The 13,060-nt window shown below is 44.3% G+C and overlaps 2 protein-coding genes across 2 annotated transcripts; both read left to right on the forward strand.

The window, feature by feature from the left end:
- Positions 1-390: 390 nt before the first annotated feature.
- LOC119288204 (binding partner of ACD11 1-like) lies at positions 391-4,165 on the forward strand. The gene is made up of 5 exons (XM_037567840.1): positions 391-568; positions 1,919-2,022; positions 2,133-2,208; positions 2,622-2,702; positions 3,325-4,165. The coding sequence occupies exons 1-5, from the start codon at positions 524-526 to the stop codon at positions 3,817-3,819; spliced, it is 801 nt and encodes a 266-aa protein (XP_037423737.1). The 5' UTR covers positions 391-523; the 3' UTR covers positions 3,820-4,165.
- Positions 4,166-11,750: 7,585 nt separating this feature from the next.
- On the forward strand, positions 11,751-12,245 carry LOC119289913 (binding partner of ACD11 1-like). Its single transcript, XM_037569085.1, has one exon. The coding sequence runs from the start codon at positions 11,751-11,753 to the stop codon at positions 12,243-12,245; it is 495 nt and encodes a 164-aa protein (XP_037424982.1).
- The last annotated feature ends 815 nt before the right edge of the window (positions 12,246-13,060 follow it).

Consider the following 13,060-nt stretch of genomic DNA (forward strand, 5'->3'; position numbering starts at 1 on the left):
TGAAGAAAAAAACTATGCAATACAAAAGAAAAAGAAAGGGAGCTCATCGCTTCATCTTGAGAATAGGTGACGTCGGGAAGAAAAGGCTCAGTACGACTCGGAGTCCCTGCTTAGCATGAAGTGAAGGCATCGTGTCGAGCCCCATGATTTCTGGACACACATGCATTGTCCGCGGTCACATATTCTCTTCATGTCTTCCTTTTTTTTTCTTCGGAATGTGTTTTCTCTACATGCTTCTCATAAAGAAAAAACCTAATTTATGCGCAAGAGAAAAAATGAAAAAAGAAATGTGTTTGGGAGCCCAATATGTTTTCCTTTTGGTTTTTGGAGGTGGTTTTTTGCTTCTTGCAATTGCTTTCCTTAACTCCCAAGTCGCCCACCCCACCCCTCCAAGAGTCCTCTCCCACTACTACTAGTAGTCGTCGTCTTCCTCCCTCCCCTCCACGCTAATCCAATCCATCCACCCCCTGATCACCCCCGCCGCCGGCCTAACCCCCCTCTCCCCTGCTCTACTACGCGCGCGATGGCGGCGGCGACGGCTCCGGTCGAGGTGCCCGCGGCGGCGCCGGTGAGTGCCCTCTGCCCCGCTTCCCCTCTCGCTGTCTAGAATCTTCTTCTGGGTCGTTTCTCGCGCTGGATCTGGCCGCGCCAGGGCGTGCGACCCCCGTGATTTCGCCGGCGCCCGTGCCCCTTCCGCGAGCTCTGCTGGTTAGGGTTAGGGTTTGGCGAATCCGTGCTTGGTACGGTCGTCGGAGCTGGAAGTAGGCGCGCGCCGCCTTGGTCCGGGTCGGAGCTCGAGATTCGTGGCCGGCGGATTGAGCTAGCGCTCGCGGGTCCCGCTGGGCTGCCGAAGAGGATTTTTTTTTTCAAACGTTTGAATACTGTTTGATGTCTGTGATTTGTAGTGCTGGCTGATTAGCTGGGCTTGTGCTGCTAGCTGATGCTTTTAATCTGTGAATTTGTTTGTTGTGATGACAAACTCTGGGCTATCGATTCGGGTTGCAGCTCGGGATCGATTGCAGGCGCTTGGTTAAGTTAGTATGCGCCGATTCCATGGACATGGATAACATGATTGCTCGAAACATGGGGAAACTTATGGGCCTGTACTAGCTGATTACCTGTGGCTTGTACTGGCTGATTATCTCTGGCTTGTGCTGGCTGATTATCTGTGACTTGTGCTAGCTGATTATCTGTGGCTTGTGCTAGCTGATTATCTGTGGCTTCTGTTAGCTGATTATCTGTGGCTTGCGCTAGCTGACTATCTGTGACTTGTGCCAGCTGATGTTTTTAATCTGTGAATTGTTTGTTGTAATAACCAACTCTGGGATATCAAGTTCAGTCCGTCGGTGACGCAGAACCTTGCTTGCGTGATTGAAGGCTGCTTACGTGTGATTTCCAACTTGAGTGAAATTTTTGTTTGTGTTGGGAGTTCAGAACACCTTTTGCTTATCTCACAAGCTAGTTCTTTGGGTTATATGAGATGACCGGCAAGTCGATTAACAAGTGCTGATGTTTATATGTGATTTAGGGTGAAGTAGCAAGCATATACGCGTTAAGTTATAACCATTTGTAAAGTTCTTAGTGTAGCTAGCATATGTGAGTTGGGGAAAACAGCCGGATGGTTGTTGTCAAGTTTGGTTTGGAAGATCAAGCTGCTTGAGGTGGCTCACTGTGCCTTTTAAGTATGCAAGAGTGCTTAAGAAAAATGGATTGATTTGTGTTTATATGAGGAAGCATGAGCTTAAGTAGTTTGATTCAGTCCATCAACTAAAGCCCCACTTGCATGATAACTCAACTGTTGAAAGCCTTTGCTTGACTAGGGATTTCCTTATGCAGTGTGCTATTTGGCTTTATTTTTGCTTCCCTGTTTGTTTCCCTTTGTAGTTGTTCTGTAACTGATAATGTTTGGTCATGACAGGTGAGGACTGTGAAGGTCACAAATGTTTCCCTGAGTGCAACTGAGCAAGACATTAAGGAGTTCTTTTCTTTTTCAGGAGACATTGAACATGTGGATATGAAAAGGTTTGCAAGTTTGTATTATTTGTACAACAGGACCATATACTTCTATTACTTTTCTGAATAGTATTTTTACTCGCATTATCAGATTTTGATTGCTCTATTTTTTTTCTCAGTGGTGACGAGTGGTCTCAAATTGCATATGTTACTTTTAAAGATGCCCAAGGAGCAGAGACTGCGCTTCTTCTTTCGGTGGGTAATTGAAGGCCTTTGTAGGATTTTGTTCAGCTGCTACAATCTTCTCTCTAATTGTTCACTATTTCTTTAATCATTGTCCCTCAACAGAACTCTGCCATATTTCATTGCCACTAGATGTGAAATGTTTATGCCAGATGTTTCAGACTCCATACCTTATTTTTACTTGCTTTTCATCTCAACAGAAGTAGTATCTAAACCTTGCAAATATATAATTCTTCAATTGTTCTTTAATCCAGTTAATGGTCAATCGCCTTGCAATTCTTACTCAATGATTTTTCTGAAATAGAAAGCAATCGTGGCAGTTTAAGCACAGTTCTCATTTTCATAGGATCGACATCTATGGAAATATCGTCTTGTTCTCTTATGAAAAATATCTCTGAGCAGACATTTTTATCTCATTGTAACAGGGTGCAACAATAGTTGACCTTTCTGTTATCATTGCACCTGCTCCAGAGTATCAACCGCCCCCTACTGCCTCTGCTCCACTGGTATGTGATGCCTCAGTTTACCATGTTGGCCTGTTTAATTCTTTGTCTGTTATGTCCTGAGTTGAACATGGCACATATGATAATTCTGTATGTATGTAGGTCAGTTCTGTTTTTCTTAAATTCACTGAAACCGTACTGATTATGTTGGACATCATACACTTTATGCATATTCCTCTTTCTTTACCATAAATGAGATCAAAGTTGCAATGAAGAGTTCATGCTTAGTTGTAGTTAACAAATGACCATCAGAAACTCGTGATATATTTCACAAGGTTCCATCTGCCGGGCCTCTTCTTGATTTATTTATCTGGAAGGCATACTCAGTACCCCTTAATGTCTTGCATCCTATTAGTGCTAAACCAGAATCCCGTGGAGCTCTGGTGTCCTGCTTTTATTAGACTTAAGATTAAGATCTTTTACGCCTGGTATTATGCTCAACTGTATGTATTTATCTCTTTGGCTTTCAGATGTTCCAAATTTTCAAGTTGTGCAGTGTGAACTAGTGCTGGTGTTCATGCACCAGACCTAGATTTATGTTACTGGCAACCTTAGTTCATTAGTAACATGGAAACTACAATTTAAGTATGTTGTTGTAATATCGAATATTGTCCTGTGTTTTCAGATGAGTGGAACCAGAGTACCAGTGGGTGGTGACAATGTGGTCCACAAGGCTGAGGATGTTGTCAGCACTATGCTTGCCAGGGGTTTCACCCTGGGCAAAGACGCTGTCGGAAAGGCGAAATCTTTTGATGAGAGGCATGGCTTCACATCCACCGCCACCGCCAAGGTGGCCTCCATCGACAAGAAGATAGGGCTCAGCGAGAAGTTTACCATGGGCACTACAGTGGTAAACGAGAAGGTCAAGGAGATGGACCAGAAGTTCCAGGTCTCCGACAAGACCAAGTTGGCGCTGGCTGCGGCAGAGCAGACGGTGAGCAACGCTGGGTCCGCCATCATGAAGAACAGGTACGTCTTCACGAGCGCGTCGTGGGTCACCAGCGCGTTTGGCAAGGTTGCCAAGGCCGCCACCGACGTCAGCACGATGACGAAGGAGAAGATGTCAGCCGAGGACCAGCAAAAGGGCTCCGGGGGCAGCTCGTACACGCCCATCCGCTGATCCTCACCCCCCGCTCCTCTATGTGCCTCTTGCCATGTTGTATTATTTATTGGTGGATCAGAAGACAACATTAGATATATAGAACACACCAGATCACCCCTTCCATATGTGAACCTTTGCAACCCAGGATTTTTTTCTCTCTTTGTAGAAGAACAGGAAATTTACCTTGGGTTTTACATGTTACAGAACTGTTCAAGGTAGAATTGGAATGAACCTTTTACTTTGTTAAGTTGTGGAAGGGTGCTGTAATAATATTGCTAGTGTTGTGTTGGTCATAGCAGTACAGAAATGCCCATGTGCTCCATATGACTATTGAATTGCTCGCACGAAAGCTTCTGTGGTATGATTGTTGCATCTGTCAAGTGGTGGTGTAATAGTGCTTCTATTTAAGCATGAGGAGAGATGGAACTGGATCATGGCTCACAACTAAGATTTCGTCATTTATATGTTCATACTAGCACATACCACACAAGTGATGCACGCAAGGTTTGCAATGGACACAAGTTTATCACTTAGTTGAAACTGACTTTGTAATGTTGTTGAAACCCACAAACATCCTGGGACTTGGAAGCATCGGGATTGCAGTCTGCACGATCTTTCTTTCCATGAATTCCGATTTGTCGTGATGGTTAGCTTGAACTTTCTCTGCACGATCTTGCTTTCCATGAATTCAGATTCGTCGTGAGGGAATGACTTTTCTTGTGCACACCGTTATGGAACTAGCACATTTGATTCAAATGGTACCGAGTATTTTTTGTAAGTGGAACTCTCCACTCCATTTTATTCCGGCAGACACATAGAACGTTAGTTAAGTAATGGTGACTTTGATGTTTTTTATCTTGGCTAGCACGGTGTCAACATCTATAAGAACATCGACTGCAGCGTTTTTTCTTAAAAAAAATTGGTGAAATTTATAATTAACATACTATTGTAGAGAATTACAATTTTGCCATAACCATCATACTAACTCATAAACTAAAATGTTTGCACACAAAAGGTCAGCTCGAGCATAGGAGAGTATCAAAATAATACAAAATAAAAAGCTACATTAAACAAGGATGCACATGCGCGAGAGATAAAAAGCCCATGCTTGAAGAACTCCTACCGACCATTGTTGAAGGTATCACCAGGGTCAAACCTATCATGCAAGTTATCTAAACTATATCAACATGCTTGCTAAACAGTATCCGCAGACTACATAAGTGGATGCTGGCGTTTCCGGTTAATTAATTGAACACAAGGTAACTAGCTGCTAGTACAAGCATAGTAGATAAACAAGGCTCTTGGGAGGCGATGGTCATAGTACATAAGCAGCTTCCGACGACCATGGCAAACAGCTCGGGACGAGCAGCGTGGGGGTCAACAGCAGTACTAAGAATAGTATAAAAGCAGAGAAGTGGATGAATATAGGAGGTTGCAAAGAATCATCCTTACTCGGGGGACGACTTTGCAAAACCTAGCGAACCGCCTCCGTTCGTCCTCCTCCCCCGCGCCACTGCTGGAAGACGCCGCCGTGTGAAGCCCGCGTGGTCGACAACTCTCAGCGGGATCCCTGGATCTATCGACGACAGCTCTCAGCGGGATCCGGTGGTACTCCGGGCGTGCGTGTGCCATAGCGTCCAACCACTGGAGCTCCACGAAGGGTGGTGGGGCACGACTGCTACTGGTCGGTGGTGCATCGGGCGTGGCTGGCGGGATGGGCGCTGGGCGGGGTGATGACGTGTGTGGTGGTCCTCTATCCGGCTGTGCTCGGAAATGGGTCATTCTGTCATGCTCGGGCGGCCTGATCCCTTCTCGCCGGTGTGCTTTGCAAGATGACCCTGGACATGGTGATTGATGCGTAGGGGCGAGCATGAGGGCAGCTGGAGAAACCCTATCTCAGCTTCGTGTGATGAGCAGTGACGACGAGCCTCTGGGTGCCGTAATCCGTGCTTAAGGCGTCCCTGCGATGCTTCCCTCCTCCTCTCGTGATCTTTGCTCCGGGGAAAACCCTTTCACCCTTTGACATACAATGGAGGTGATTTCCTTACCGTTGACCTTCTTGGAGGTGTTGTCTTGGAGGTGACTCTATCACCGAAGCCTGAGCTAACTTGTTCAGCTTCACTCTGAAGTGAGATTTATGAAAGGTGGCTTGAGGCAGAGGGCATGGATGTCCAGCGGCGGCGGTCGGTTTTCTGGCCGGGTAGGTAGTCTCTGATAGTGAGACGTCGATGGCCATGATTCTATCTGCAGGTCGTAGGCAGCAATGTAAGCGGGCAGTGTCCTGGTAAGGCGATTCTTCGCTTCGGCGTGTTGGCAAAGGCGTGGTCCTGCGCTACTAGGTGATTTTCGAGACGAGGCTGGGAGACCTTCAGATCGGCGCAACGATAAGTTTGTTTTGCTGCATGATTCTACCACCACAGACGAGAGCGGCGAAGCACGAGGACGGTGCGAGGCGGTCGAAGTGTCCTAAACTGGGATTTGACTGTCGGTGACTTTCGTCCCTTGATCTCCGTTGCAAAGTGCGACAACGACCTTCCTTGTTTGGAGTCATTGGTGGCGTCTGGCTCTTATTGCTGCTTGATTGATCGCTTGTGCGAGCATGATCTTCAGTTGCGTGGTATCTCACGTCAAGACCGTGTTGTGTATTTAGCTGCGAAAACCGTGGAAAATGGTGATCACATCGCAACTGATGTGAAGAGATGACTGGTGCTGATAGGGGTGCTATAGTAGATGGTTGATCATTTTATTGATCGATTGAGAGTTTTTCTTTCTTCCTTTAATCCACCAAGGCATTGCTTCAGTCCTTGTTTTGACTTCGCGCCTTTGCTAGTTGCCGGTGTGACTTTTGTGTGTGTGCGTTGGTGGTGGTCGTGTGCATCTTAGCTATGCAGAGACCGGCTGTATGTGCTCATTGCGTTTGTATCCCCTTGATGCTCCATTTTGAGCTAATAAAATCCATCCTTTGTCGAGAAAACTTTATGTATAAAATCATGGTGTTTTGCTGCAATGAACTGTTATAAACTGTTTGTGATGTAAAAGGTTACATTTTTATTCTTGTTATCTAATGGTACAAAAAACAATTTTCGATGCAAGGAAATGGGGGGGATTTTGATGGAAGGGAACATGGGGGATTGGTGAAGGGAACGGATTCACAAAATCCCCCATAATCCCCATCCCCTTTGGGGCTTGGAAACCCCATGCCAAACAAGGCCTTACGGTGTGCCTGTAGTGTCCTTGCACGTGATGTACCATTTCCTTCCTCACAACTCCATTGGATGTGCCAAAGAACACGAAGGGGATTTAAGAAAGACATGGTGGGTCGGACATGTAGAAGCTCCCCCTCTCCCTTGTTTGTGCTTTGGCGTGTGCTCAATCGAGATCAGTATATTGTGGAGCCTGAAAAATCAATTCATCTCTTCACTTAGAGACCAATAATGTGCTTATAGGTGGACAAGTCGAGTCACGTTTATAAATTGTTTGTAATTTAAACTGTCAACCCCGTCATTGTACCGTAGTGGTATGTATTGCTTCCTGTTACGTGGGTGGCTTGTGTTGTTTTCATAGTATAAAGCTACTTTTCCGCTTACAATAGTTGCCTTTTTAGTATATATGTACTCTCCATCACTAGTAAATACAGAGTAGTTCTTGACATTTTAGTACATATGGACTCTCCATCCCGAGCAATTTCTTCACAATACAATATTTCCCCCCCATTTTTGTGTGGATTCTCGGAAAAGTATAAGGTTGTACATTAATTATTGAGCCACATTCGATCCTAGTGCACTTTATTTTACAACATGAAACTATTTTTGTTAATAAATGTATTTCCATTTTAGTATAAACTTTCCATCCCTAACAATGTCCCCTTCCCATTTCCTCCCAATTTTCGCCTGTTACTTTTGTAGATTCTTGGATAGATAACAAATTAATCATTGACATTATTTTTCGACAATCATCAAAAAGATGTCTAAGTGACACATAATTGTGGTGCCCATAAGACTAGAGGAGAAAGTTCTGGGCCTTGGTCACCTGCCCCGCAGCCCTACCCCACCTTTCCTTTGCCACTTTCCCAACACATACTACAAAATGACAATTTGACGTTTTCTTTATATGCGATCTTATATTGCGGATATTATGTTTGCTTAGGTATGGTTCTGCTCTCATAGTGACGATTTATTATCCTTACCACATTCATAGTGAAGATGCATGCGACTTGAGGACGTCGAATGCAAATGCATTATGAAGTTTTGGTCACCTACTACACTTTTGGTGTCTGACAATCTGAACCCCTTCAGACTTATTGATACATTACTTTGTAAGGTTTTGATGAATAATTAATAAAATGGCCGCATGCATAGCTCTAATGCTGAGGCTGGGGGTCATCCTCCCTTCGAAAGAAAGATAACCACTTAGTTGGTGCTACAATTCTTACTTAATTGTGATATTACAACTTAGCAACTATGAAGACAAATTTGGCACCAAACGTTGTTAAGATTAATTCATTTTTTAAGCAGGTTGCTTCTAGTTCTCAACTTACTGAAATTATTAATGAGGCTGGTGTGCAAGTTTGAAACCCTGTCAAACTGACACTCATGATTAGGATATCTAAGTAACACATAATTGTGGTGGTCACAGACTAGTGGAGTAAGTTGTCAATCACTTCCCCCACCCACCCTGCCTTCAGTTACCTCATTCCCAACAGATGGTACCAAATGCTGGTTCAATAGTTTTTAAATATGTGATTGTATATTGCTTAGGTCTGTTTCTGCTCTCATAGTGACGATTTATTATAGCGACAATGGCAGCGACTTGAGATGACAAATACAAAGGCATTGTCACGTTGTGGTCATCAACTGCACCTTGAGCTTAAACTGATATGATGAGAGCATGCGTCAGCGAGCAATATCGAGGTAGGGGATGATCGTACTAGTTCGGAATTGCCCATCTACCCTTTTTATGGCAGTATTCAAATGCATGATTGAAAGCAGTGGCAGAGGACGAGACTTTTTTAAGTTGGCGCAGAATTACCCATCTACCCTTCCGCTAATCATCATTCATGATTCCTCTATGTGCCTCACAGTGTTGTATTATTTATTGGTGGATTGGAAAACAATATTTATGATATATAGAACACATCAATGAGACGTTCCCTTCCATATGCGATATTGCAAGTTTGCAACCTAGGAATTCATTTTTCCTTTCTTTGTAGAAGAACATGAAATTTAATTTTGGTTTTGCATGTTACAAAATGGTTTAAGGTAGAGTTGGAATGAACTTTTACTGTGTTAAGTTGTGGAAGGGTGCTCTAATAATATTTCTAGCGTTGTGTTGATCATAGTAGTACAGGAATGCCCATGTGCTCCATATGACATTATTAAATTGCTTGCATGAAAGCTTCCATCATATGGTTGTTGCATCTAGCAAATGATAATGTAGTAATGTTTCTATTTAAGCATGGGAGAAGAGATGCAACTGGATCATAGCTCATAAGTTGTAACAAAGCCATTTTGTGCATCTGAGGGCGAGCAAGCCATAAAGCTTAGTCGTTGATAGGTTCATACTAGCATATACCACTTAAGCAATGCAAGCAAGTTTTTGCACTTAGTGAGAACATCTTTTGATATGCTAAATATCAGCATATAAAACGCATGCATACGCAAATGGACATGGGCCTGACACTTAGTCAAAGCTGCTTTTGTAATGTTCTCGAAACCAATAACCATCCTAGGACTTGGAAGCATCGGGGCTTCCGACTGCACAACCTTGCTTTACACCGGAAGTCAAAATCACCTTGGTGGTTAGCTTGAGAAGAACTCTTCTTGTGTGCACCATTATGGAACTAGCACATCTAATTCAAAAGGTACCAAGTGTTTCTGTCGGGGTAAAGAATTGAATGTATTCCAATCCATTTTGTTTTGTTAAGACACACTGAACACTAATTAATGGTGACTTCGTTGTTTTATCTTGGCAAGCATGGTGTCAGCATCTATGAGAACATTGATGGTGTCGGTTTTTTTTTCAATTTTTGAATTTATGATTAACTTACTATTCTAGAGAGTTACGACGGGATTTTGACACAACTTATCATAGTAAGTCATAAACTAAAATCCTTTGCGCAAAAAAGGCAACTCAAGGATAGAAGAAGACCATAATAATCGGCTATAGAGAGATCGACTTTGGTGGAAGCTTTGGACATCGATGGCGAACAGCTGGAGAGCGAAAAGTGTGGGCGACAAGAGCAGTACTAACAATAGTATAAAAGTAGAGGAGTGACCGGCTACAGGAGGTTCTAAAGAAACATGCTCACTTTCTGCACAAAAATATGGTGTTGTTGCCTATGAACAGTTGTAAACTCTATATTATGAAAAAATTACACACTTTTATTCTTATTATCTAATGGTTTAAGGAAGCCCCAACCTGCCAAACATCAATTTTCTGTGCATGCGATTGTGGGCGATTGGGACCTAAGGGAATGTGGGGGATTGGCTTGAAACCCCCTTTGCCAAAAAAGGCCTTATGATGCTCGCCAGAGAAGATTGTGACCAGAAGATTTTCGGGTAGTACTTTAGGACTCTGGCACAAAGGCTCTCCGGGTTCTGAATTAGCCTCCAGTCCTACTTGGCTAACAAGGATTGGTTGAATAGGTGCATATCCCAACACTCCATGCCTCCATTTCTCGTGGCCTTGGTCAAATTCTCCCATGATATCCGCTGCACTTTCCGGCGCCCCTCCTTGTTTCCCCAAAGTCTCTGATCATCCTCTTATATTTTTCACAGAAGCTCACGTTTAGTTTAAAAACACCCATAACATGGGGGTGGTAGTGCTTGGATCTCTGACTTAATGTGCACTTCTTTTGCAACTTGAGACATGAACCTCTCATCCCAGTCAGAACATCTCTTCACAAACCTATCGATAACAGGATGGGATTTCTCATTTTTCATCTTACCCTCTAGTGTTGGGAGAGGCAAGGTATTTACTTTCAAACACCAGAGATTCCACTCAAAGATCTCTAGATATCTCATTCCGAACATCGCTAGGACATGCTTCATTGAATAACAAAGAGCATTTACTCGGGCTTAAGAGCCGTCGTGTGCATTTTTGGAATATGGTTAAAATCTCATTTATCCTCTTTGCTTAATCCACTGTTGCCCGAAGAGCAAAAGACTATCATCAGCAAATAAGAGGTTTGATATTCCCGTACTCCCTCCTGCAACTTGCTCCTGCTCGATCCACCGGCAACTAGAACTGTGAGGGCGTAGGGGAACGATGGAAGGGGAGGGGAACGACGAGGGCATTAGGGGAACGGAGACGATGGCGGGAGGAGCTCCCGCTCCTGCTCGATCCACGGCGGGGACGACCTGGAATTGTGGGGGCGAGGGGAACGGCCGGGCGGAAGGGATCGGCGAACGCAATGGGTGGAGCTCCTGCTCGGGCCGTGGTGGGGCCAAGGGGATCAACGGGGACTGGATTTACCCGCCGTCAATCTTCACGACGGAGGAATGATGGGGGAGGGCGGCGGCTGCGAGGAGGAGGCTGGCACATAGATACACCCCTTTGTTTTTAAGTGGATTCTACGGGGAGTACCCCTACCCTAGCTTATTTTCATTGTGAAGGATGTGCACCTGAGAATAAGTTAAGCCCAACACATGAAAACGAGTTGTTTTGCACTATTGGATTATTTTGGCAGTAAGCTGAATTGAGCTATAAAAGAACAGGCCCTTAGAGCCGTGTAGTGTGAAGTAGTATTGTGCATGCACTCGACCTTGGTTTATATTAGTGGCAACTGTATGTATTTATCTCTTTGACTTTCAGATGCTCCAGTTTTCAAGTCGTGTAGTGCGAAGTAGTGCTGGTGTTCATGCACCAGATCTAGGTTTATTTTACCTATAGCATCGACAACACAATTGCAGTATGTTGTTTTAACCTTGAATGGTGTCTTCTGTACTCAGATGAGTGGAACCAGGGTACCAGTTGGTGGTGACAATGTGGTCTACAAGGCTGAAGATGTTGCCAGTACTATGCTTGCGAGGGGTTTCACCATGGGTAAAGACGCCATTAGCAATGCGAAATCTTTCGATGAGAGGCATGGATGCACATCCACCACCGCCGCCAAGGTGGCCTCCATCGACAAGAAGATCGGGCTTAGTGAGAAGTTCACCTTGGGGACTACCATGGTAAACGAGAAGGTCAAGGAGATGGACCAGAAGTTCCAGGTCTCTGATAAGACCAAGTCGACGCTGGCTGCGGCCGAGCAGACAATGGGCAATGTCGGGTCTGCCATCATGAAGAATAGGTACGTCTTCACTAGCGCATCGTGGGTCACCAGCGCGTTTGGCAAGGTCGCCAAGGCCTCCACCGATGTTGGCACGACGACGAAGGAGAACATGTCGGCCGAGGACCAGCAGAAGGGCTCTGGGGGCAGCTCATACACATCCATCCGCTGATCATCATGCCCCAGTCCTCAGCCTTAGCCATGTTGTATTATTTATTGATGGATCAGAAAAGAACATTAGATATATAGAACACATCAGATCACCCCTTCCATATGTGAAACTTTGCAACCTAGGATTTTTCTCTCTTTGTAGAAGAACAGGGAATTTACTTTGGCGTTTTACATGTTACAGAATTGTTCATGGTAGAATTGGAATGAACCATTTACTTTGTTAAGTTCTGGATGGGTCCTGTAATAATATTGCTAGTGTTGTGTTGATCATAGCAGTACAAAAATGCCATGTTCTCCATATGTACTGAATTGCTCGCACGAAAGCTTCTGCCGTATGGTTGTTGCATCTATCAAGTGATGGTGTAATAGTGCTTCTATTTAAGCATGAGAGGAGAGATGGAACCTGATCATGGCTTGCAACAAAGTCCTTCCGTGTATCCTAGGGCAAGCAAGGCGTAAAGTTTCATTGTGCAAGGTGTGAAGTTTTGTTGTTTACAGGTTCATGCTAGCCACAAGGTTTGCACTTAGTTTGAACAACTTTTGATATGCTATACGAACATATACACCACATCCATTTGCATTGGACACAAGTTTAGCACTTAGTTTGAACTGATTTTGTAATGTTGTTGAAACAGACAAACACCCTGGGACTTGGAAGCATCGGGATCGCCGTCTGCACGATCTTGATTTCCGTGAATTCAGATTTGCCGTGATGGTTAGCTTGAGATCTTTCTTGTACACACCGTTATGGAACTAGCACACTTGATTCAAATGGCACAGAGTATTTTCGTAAGTGGAACTCTCCACTCTATTTTA

This window comes from Triticum dicoccoides, chromosome 4A, assembly GCF_002162155.2.
Source record: "Triticum dicoccoides isolate Atlit2015 ecotype Zavitan chromosome 4A, WEW_v2.0, whole genome shotgun sequence".
NCBI classification, from domain to species: domain Eukaryota; kingdom Viridiplantae; phylum Streptophyta; class Magnoliopsida; order Poales; family Poaceae; genus Triticum; species Triticum dicoccoides.

Coding starts and splice junctions, on each gene's coding strand:
- LOC119288204 (XM_037567840.1), top strand. CDS start 524: ATGGCGGCGGCGACGGCTCCGGTCGAGGTGCCCGCGGCGGCGCCG. Junction 2,023..2,132: donor GAACATGTGGATATGAAAAG/GTTTGCAAGTTT, acceptor TTTTTTTCTCAG/TGGTGACGAGTGGTCTCAAA. Junction 2,209..2,621: donor AGACTGCGCTTCTTCTTTCG/GTGGGTAATTGA, acceptor TCATTGTAACAG/GGTGCAACAATAGTTGACCT.
- LOC119289913 (XM_037569085.1), top strand. CDS start 11,751: ATGAGTGGAACCAGGGTACCAGTTGGTGGTGACAATGTGGTCTACAAG.